Source organism: Larimichthys crocea, unplaced genomic scaffold, assembly GCF_000972845.2.
Source record: "Larimichthys crocea isolate SSNF unplaced genomic scaffold, L_crocea_2.0 scaffold485, whole genome shotgun sequence".
Lineage (NCBI taxonomy): Eukaryota > Metazoa > Chordata > Actinopteri > Sciaenidae > Larimichthys > Larimichthys crocea.
The window spans coordinates 1-8,372 of record NW_020856324.1 but is presented as its reverse complement, the minus strand read 5'-3'; the positions used below and the strand labels follow the sequence as shown (position 1 = coordinate 8,372).

Sequence of the window (8,372 nt, the reverse complement as noted above, 5' to 3'; positions counted from 1 at the left end):
AGGTGTTATTGTCAACACATTCTAGTCTGGAGACACGCAGATTGGAACGTCAACGGCAAGCTATCTATTATGTCTAGGAAGGCAGCAATAGGTCTCTTTGACCCTGGCCACCACAGTGTTGAGATAGACTGGCACCTAGTCAAAGCCAAATAATTAATACTGCAGAGGACCTCAAGGCTCACACGTGACCTTGTGTAACCTAAGGATAGAAAATTAACAAACCAAAATTTAAAACCATTTGATAAATTTGGTTTAATTAGATTTATTAAATTTACTAAATATTTTAAAACAGCGGGTCATTACAAAGACAGAGGATTTTATCATTCTGTTTTAATCTGTATTTAAAAAATGAATACTTTCCTCCTCGGTACAGAGGAGCTTTGGTTATATTTTGCTGTCATGATGACAAACATGACAAAATATACTTTGGGTGAAAAATTATGTGATGATCTTTTATTGTTGTTTATTGTTTGTTTTTGAAGTTTATTGTCTGTGGAAGCCTGTCTATCTACACTGGGCTACATCCATCCAAGAAGATGGTATGTATATTGTAATTTTAGGTTCTAGTTCTAACATTTAACTTTGTTTAGTCACCCTCACTCTCTCTCTCTCTTTCTTAATAACTCACCTTATCTTGTTGGACTTATCTTTTCCAGGTGACTGTGAGTCTGGCCATGTACATCATGTCTATCTTGGGAATCGTGGTCTCTGTTGGCTACAGGATATTCAGCTTTGCCCATTTAAGCGACCTTAGGTACAGGACCCGTTGGGGGGACTACAGTGACTGGGGCTTTTACAGAATGGTGAGTTGCAGCCTACATTTTTCAGACTGTATGCAACACATGTTCAAAATGAATAACTTTCTCCTTCACTGTCTCTTTCTCTTTCTTCAAGAGCAGCTTTTAGCTGTGGAAATCATATTATTCATTTCCTCTCTGTGCGTGTTAGTGCTCCTCATCTTCTTGTGTGCCGTCGCACGTTTAGCTCTGAAATCTACACGCACTCAGGTAAAACATTCTTCACTGTAACTTTGTCTAAAACAGGTCTCTAAGATTAGACATTCATAATTCAAATGTAACTATTTGAAAGGAGATATTTGTGACCAGAATAAAAGATGTGCAAAGAATAGGTAAAAAACTGAAAAGGTAAAACAAAACAAAAAAAAAAAATCTTTTGTGATGTATGGTTGATAGAAAGTAGAGAAATTCCCTCTATTGAAACTAAACACAGCAATGCCAGGGTACATCTCAGTTCCTTCATATAATTTTAGCTTCACTAAGAGTCTCTGAATCCAAATCCAGAATTGTTATTTTAATGTTTTTCTATCTGAAAACTCTCATTGGTTTGAGAACTTAACCAGGAAGTCAGCAATAAAAATGAGTCACAGACAAACAACATAGCACAAAGTATGCTACAAGATCAGAATTGAACAGAATCAATTAAATTATGTTGTTGAAACAACCTAAATAACCCAGGTGCTGTCCAAAACCATAAAAATAAATACAAATACTATTCACCAGCTGTGTCAGTCACTGTATTGCCTTCTTGTCCTCTTCCCTAATAACCATTTACATTTTTTTCAACAGGTTATCATCCAGCTCATCCCACCACCACAGAGGACTGACACACCATCAAATTAAGATCAACCTTTTGAAGAATTATCCTACAATAACTAGCACTGCTTTTCCTGCAGCACATCTAACCTGTTTAAGAGACTTGCCCCAATTCTGTTACAGTATATTGCATGTGAAGATTACACCACCTAGAGGCAGCAGCCCTGTAGCCCAGCCACAGCTTTTTTTTTATTTACCTAAATCTGCAGTATGTGTAACTGCAGTAAAAATGCAATGCTGAACCACATTTATTTTACATGCACTTACAAGAGAATATCATAACCACTAAGCTCTCTACCAAGGCTTATGCGTACGCACTATATGGGTCAGTAAACATGTACCTATGTTACATTACTTTCTATTAAAGCTTCAAGGTGAACAGGTACTTCTGACACTGACCAATAAAGTTAACAGATTAACTCCATGGTAATGTATATTGTATAAACAATAATATAGTGATTTTAGTTGACACTGGTGGAGTCAGACATGCCTCAATATTTACATTAAACTAAATCAGTTTTGTTAGCCTTTAACCTTTTTGTTGTCAACATGTCTGATCATTAACTATGTTATCTGCATGAATATGACATCATGTGCAGTCTAGTTTAGACTCTACTTGCAGCTTTTGATAATCAATATGAACCTCTATACACTTAGCTAAAGGCATTTTTATTTATGACTTTGGATGAATGAGCAGATGTTGGCTCTGGTCTGGACTGATTGCAACTTTCTAGATGTTCAAAATAACCATATATTTCAGGAACTGAAATGATGACATGACAACCAGCCAGCATTTTTTTCAAAGCTTATGACTTGAGTATGTTTATATAGTTCAGGATATTTATTGACTTGACTGATATGAAGAGCCTGCTTGGAAGCCTGTGAATGCGTTAACAACACAGATTTTAGGTCTTTGCAAAAGGCAGTGCCTGGGCTGGGACCACTTTAGGAATATAGCTTTAGTTTTTAGCTAGATTGATGACCTATTACACAACAAACCTATATAGTGCACTGTATTTTGAATCTGAATTGGTTTACTTTACTACTAAATACAAAGTTAATAGGTCTTGGCTCATGTTGGGGTATTAAAAAGACCCGAAAGAAATTTGGTCATGCAACTTCTGTGTTAAATTTTAGTGGTTTGAGCAACATTCTTTTTAATCACTGGGCGACCACAAAAACTGCAATGATACCACAACATTTTGGTCATTTAATTTATTTCTATTCATTTCATTGAGTAAACAAACAGGTAGTCAAGGGAGGAGGAAAATCCAGTGGAGGAGTTTGTTGTAGTCATATTTGGTCCAAGTGTATTTTAACGTTCATAGTATTTAATAGACGTAGCTGGCAGTGTACAGAGACTGCATAGAGGCCTGGTCAGCTGAGCCGGAGGGCTTGTACTCTCCTTTGGAAGCCAGGCCATTGATCTGAAGGGAGGGGAGAGTTAGGGCAAAGTCAAAGTGTTAATAATCAGCCAGGTTACCTAAAATACATTGGTGGAACAATAGACAAAAAGCTTTTTATAAATCATTTACCAGTTAGTATAAAACTATACTGGAAGATAAGAGTGATAATTGTCGGTTTTGTGCACAGTCCACTATAAATTGATAAGATACAAAGTAAGTAAATTATTAGTGTCCATGAGTAGTGAAAGCTGTCCATGCAGTCTAAGACTTACCTTTGCCCTGGTGCAAAAAGCTTCCTGTGCAGCTGCCTTGTTGGCTGCTTTGCCCTGCCAGGCTGCAAGAGCAGAGGCCTGGAGTGCACGGCCATAAGAGAAGGTCAGCTTCCAAGGGCGATGGATGGGCACCTGGTTGATGGCGTTCAGATTGAGGGAGGCCTCCTCCTCACTCTGGCCTCCAGACAGGAAGCAAATGCCTGAAAAGACAGAGCAGCTTTCTACTTGTACTTTTACATTAACAATAAACTTAACTCTATTTCTTTAACTGGTTCTCTTAAGTGGAAAAGCCGGCCTTATGACACTCACCAGGTACAGCAGCAGGGACGGTGCGCCTCAAAGCGGTCACTGTGGCCATGGCAACCTCCTGAGGGGTGAACTTCTTTGGGCAGGAGTGTCCAGCAGTGACCATGTTGGGCTTCAGCAGAGTGCCCTCCAGGTACACATGGTGGTCAGACAGAGCCTTGTACACAGCAGCCAGAACCTAAAGATAGATGGACAGAGTTATTACTACATATGCTTCAAAATTATTTCTGATTAGAAAGTAATTTCTTGCTGGTGGCTGGCTGACAGAGCCACAAAAGATTATAAACCAACCTTTTCTGTGACATACTGGCAACGCAGCAGGTCATGCTCTCCATCAGGCAGGATCTCTGGCTCCACAATAGGCACCAGGCCGTTCTGGTGGATTACATAAATGTTTATACATTAAAAAGAAATAAAAACAACCCACATCAAATATTTTTAATATCACAATGATTCTCATGACTGCAAAGTATATGTGGCCGCACACACCTGTTGGCAGATGCTGGCGTATCTGGCAAGGACATTGGCGTTCTCTGCAATAGCAAGAGCTGATGGGCAGCCATCTGAGATCTTGAGGACACACCTCCACTTGGCAAAGTCACAACCGTCCTTCTTGTACTGGGCACAGCGCTCTGAGAGGCCATCGAGACCTATAGAGAGACAACAAACAGAGCTTTATGGCTGCACTATGTTAATGAAACAAATTAAGACTTGCACTTCGAATTGTACTTGAAGGCACACATAGAAATACAATCCATTCTCACCTTGTGTGGTGGTCTCGCCGTCTGTTCCATTTAGACCAGCTGTGCCTTTGTCCACCTGAAACAAGGAAACCAAACTCATCCATTAACTTTCAAGGATCAACATGGGGAAGACATGAAGGTGTGTGTACCTTTAACTGGGCTCAAATTCCACGTAGAGGCCCCTCACCTTGATGCCGACAACAATGCCCTTATCCTTGATGACCTGGGGGAAGAGCTTGCCACTGTCTGACTTCTGGTAGAGCGTCTCGTGGAAAAAGATGATCCCACCCACACCGTTGAGATCGGTGGAGAAGAGGAGGTCACGGAAGCAGCGACGGTTGTCCTCATTGTTCTCCACGTTGATTTTCTGGAGACGCTTTCCCATGGTTCCTTGACAGAAGAGGGTCAGGGAATCAGTTGAGCTGCACACTCTGCAGTCATGGCACACCACAGATCAATATTTAGGAACTTGAGGCTCACCTGTTGATTCATCCGCAGCCAGGATTCCCTTTCCTGGAGCCACGATTCTCTGAGCAATGTCAGAGAGCTCCTTCTTCTGCTCAGGTGACAGGGATGGGAACTGATGGGTCATCCTAAAAAGAACAAAAACACATTATTCCACAGCTAACCAAAAAACATTCAAGACTCTAGCAAGTATGAGGAAGATCTGAACTTGTTCCATATTAAAGACAATGAACCTCTGCCTCCTGCCTCTCTTGCACCACCTCTGTAAATATTTGTCTTGCATGGTTGAACTTTGGCCTTCAAAACAGATAAGTTTTCTTTGGACGTGCAACACAAGTTCATAGTTCGCTCAAAATTATTGGGTACGTGCAGATTTCCCAATACTTTCTGCAGAAGTGTCAACAGCATAATAATATGAAGGATACAAACTAAAATCACGAGCATAATTTAAGTGATCAAAAACGTGTTGAACGCGGATGTACATTAACGTGCAAATATTGGCACAAACCCAAAAGAAAGAAAGAAAGAAAGAAACACACTGCAGACGACACACGTCGACGTCTAACATACAACCCTTTCAAAATAAAATCATCACCAATCTATGGCGCAAAAAAATAAGTTTATCTTGTTTATCAACCTTGTTTATAACTTTCTGCAAAGTTTAAACTGTTGCAGCTTAAATCCACAAATGCAACCGTATGTAGGACACACTCGTAACAAACACGAGGAGCCCACGAAAAAACCTGGAAATCATGAATATGCAAAAAGCTAAACACAAAAAAAAAAAAACAGGTCTTACTTGAGAGTTTTGTCAAACAGCGACGGCGACAGGGGTGACAGACGGCCTCCAAGCAGTTAATTGGACTGATTGAGAAGGCCGAGCTCTGTTCACAGAGCTGTATTTATTCCTGTGTGACGCTGAGGAGGAGGTGCTCGTGATGTGGCGGGGCGTGTGTCTCCCCGGTAACGCAATTGGCCCGGTGAGGCAGACAGGGGCGGTGTTTGCGCAGTTTAAGGCATCAGTGCGCTTTTGTGGACTTTGGGTTTAGATCAGAAACTTTGGAGAGAGAAAAAAAAAAAAGAAGAAGGGAACACTGTGTGTCAAGTGAGTTAATAAAACTGAAGTGTGCACGCATCACACAGTCCTGACACAGACCCGCCTGTCTTGTTTTTTGTTCAGTGTTGCTTCACTTTAACAAAGTGATGATCTGTAACATGAGAGGCTGCAATGCTGTAATTCAGGTTTCTTTGTCTGGTAAATGTGCAGATAACAACACCATATGATATGTCTTTTTGTTGCATTTGGGTTTGTGCAGAGGGAAGTCATAGTTTAAAGTTAATTTCCAAAGCTCCTTATGTGATGTGTGGATTAAATTTAGTTACATTACACTTTTTATGTGATAGATCATCCTCTTAGCACCCTTTTCTCTCCCTGCACGTGCAGTTTCATAGTTGTTAAATTATAACCTGTGAGGAAACAGTGTCATTTTAAGGCCTGCCAACATGAAATGTTTTAGATTTTCATAATAATATCATTATAATTGTTTCGATTCCAGGTGTATAGTAAGTTTAGTTTTCTATATAATGCCATCATACTACTATAGGGGAGAGGAGGAGGAGATTTTAATCTAGTTATTTTATTGGACACAGATATGCTATCATTTACTCCAGCAAAACCTGCTTTTTCATGCTTGTGTATCTGCCTCATGCGTCACATTACTTATCAAGCACGTCATGCATAAACAGTTCATGTATCGATTGGTGAAAAATGGCCCAAAAAGAACTTGTAGTGGTGTTTGTAATGCTCTCATCAGTCCATGAATGACCTCAGCAGATAGGGAGGTTTGAACTGATAGGTCTGGAGTAGATCTGTAACAAAACATGACAAGCCAGCTTTTACACAACCTGGACTCTGCACTCTGAGCAATGTACTCTTTAATAGTGTTTATCAGAGTTCAGTCTCTGTCCATAAGTCCGTTTCTGCATAAGGACTGACTGAGAAAAAGAGGGTAGGGTGAGTGAAAAATGTTGCCCAGACATGTTATGCTAACTACAGTAAAGAAAGATTCCACCTGAGGAATGCTGATTTTGTGGTTTTGGTTGCTGCACGATTGCTACAGTATCCCCAAACACTGCAACTATAATACATCCATGAATCTGTGGGAAATGTGCAACAACACAAAGTATCTCTACAGTGAGGCCAGCTTGCTTAGATCAGGACATGTCTGGAAAGCATCCAAGGATGTTGACATGACTATACATCTATCATTTCTAGTGACACATTCAGTTACATTTCCAAGGTACATATTTATTTGCATTTCACATCCCAGTATATTTTTAATTGTGGCATTGACACCATCCCAGAAGGAGCTCAACTTATGGCATACCCAGAAAATATGTGCATGGTTAGCTTATTTGCTCCCACATGTCTGCCAACATGGCTGTTTGTTCTGAGCAACTTTGCTTACTCTTTATCTTAGGCAGTTCTCACTTTCTTGGGTCATAAAACAAAGTTTTGGATCTGGTAATTGTATATTATTAAAATGCACCTAGTTACAAGCAGGACATAGTGGTGCCTAGGGGTCCCAAAAACCCACTGTGTGTCAATTCCTTATTGGTACGTTTGTACATTTGTAAAGCCAGATTCTGCATTATTATGTAACGCTGTGACCCTCATCAAATCACACACAAACTAAGATAGCAGTGCGCCTGGGGCACCTGAGCCACAACCTAACTCACTGACAATGGGCTGTGCCTGCCTGGGAAGTGGGCTGAAGGTAGCGAACACCAAGAAGGTCATCAAGAAGGCTGGCTCTGTTCTTGGACTGAGACGAGTCTCTTGAGACTGTGGTGGAGAGGAGGGCGCTGAATAAACTCTTATCCATCATGGACAATGAACAGCACCCTCTTCACCACACAGTGGACAGACAGCGGAGCAGCTTCTCCCACAGGCTGCTACAGCTCCGATGTCGAAGGGACATCTATCTAAAATGAAGAGCCGAAAGATAAGAGTCAAATGATCCGACTCCCTAAAAAGAATCGAAGTTCCCATCACTAGTGCACAGTTTATGGCCTTCTCCTCCTTCTCCTCCTCCTCTTGTGATGTGACGGACGCGAACGATCCAGTTCTAAGAACCGGCTCTTTGAAGTGAACGACGAGAGCCGGCTCCTCGTTGGGAGCCGATTTAGGGAGCCGTTTTTTTTTTTTTCCCTTCGGTGCCTCACTGTCTCGTCTTCCCCGTGTGTCGTGCGTGTGCTTTGCAGATGCTGCAGAGCAGATGTTTTTTTTTTTTTCCCTTCGGTGCCTCACTGTCTCCTCCCCCTGACACTCTCCCTCGTGCCATGCCTGTTCTCACACATCTTGACCAATCACGTTCGGCTTTCAATTAAAAAAGTGGAGGAAAAAGAAAACTTGCGGAAAAAAAACTTTTTTTTCTCCACTTTTTTTTGTGTGAAAGCCGAACGTGATTGGTTAAGATGTATAGCAGCATCCAAGGCAGGGGTGACAGACACACACACAGCGGTCGTGGAGGACAAACACGTCAGGAGGGAGACGAGAGACATTAT

General features: G+C 41.2%; 1 protein-coding gene and 1 non-coding gene across 3 annotated transcripts; one reads left to right on the top strand and one right to left on the bottom strand.

Moving 5' to 3' along the window:
- Nucleotides 1–313: 313 nt before the first annotated feature.
- LOC109136938 (uncharacterized) lies at nucleotides 314–2,959 on the top strand. 2 transcript variants are annotated; one of them, XR_003461998.1, is made up of 4 exons: nucleotides 314–539; nucleotides 657–803; nucleotides 895–1,007; nucleotides 1,587–2,959. It is a non-coding gene; the product is annotated as an uncharacterized LOC109136938 (transcript). The 2 variants fall into 2 exon arrangements; XR_003461997.1 differs by having other exon boundaries at nucleotides 317–539; nucleotides 900–1,007.
- Nucleotides 2,814–5,731, bottom strand: aldob (aldolase b, fructose-bisphosphate). Its single transcript, XM_010756060.3, has 9 exons — nucleotides 5,605–5,731; nucleotides 4,821–4,933; nucleotides 4,528–4,730; nucleotides 4,362–4,416; nucleotides 4,087–4,247; nucleotides 3,889–3,972; nucleotides 3,601–3,775; nucleotides 3,292–3,491; nucleotides 2,814–3,040 (listed from the first exon to the last, which is right to left on the bottom strand). Exons 2-9 carry the CDS (start codon nucleotides 4,930–4,932, stop codon nucleotides 2,945–2,947), a joined length of 1,086 nt encoding a protein of 361 aa, XP_010754362.1. The 5' UTR covers nucleotide 4,933; nucleotides 5,605–5,731; the 3' UTR covers nucleotides 2,814–2,944.
- Between the last annotated feature and the right edge of the window lie 2,641 nt (nucleotides 5,732–8,372).

Excerpts from the sequence above, each read along its gene's own strand:
- aldob (XM_010756060.3), bottom strand. The coding sequence starts at position 4,932 with ATGACCCATCAGTTCCCATCCCTGTCACCTGAGCAGAAGAAGGAGCTC. Across the intron at positions 3,776-3,888 it reads GCCAGTATGTCACAGAAAAG|GTTCTGGCTGCTGTGTACAA; the intron begins GTTGGTTTATAA and ends ATCTATCTTTAG. Across the intron at positions 3,041-3,291 it reads CTTTTTGCACCAGGGCAAAG|ATCAATGGCCTGGCTTCCAA; the intron begins GTAAGTCTTAGA and ends CCCTCCCTTCAG.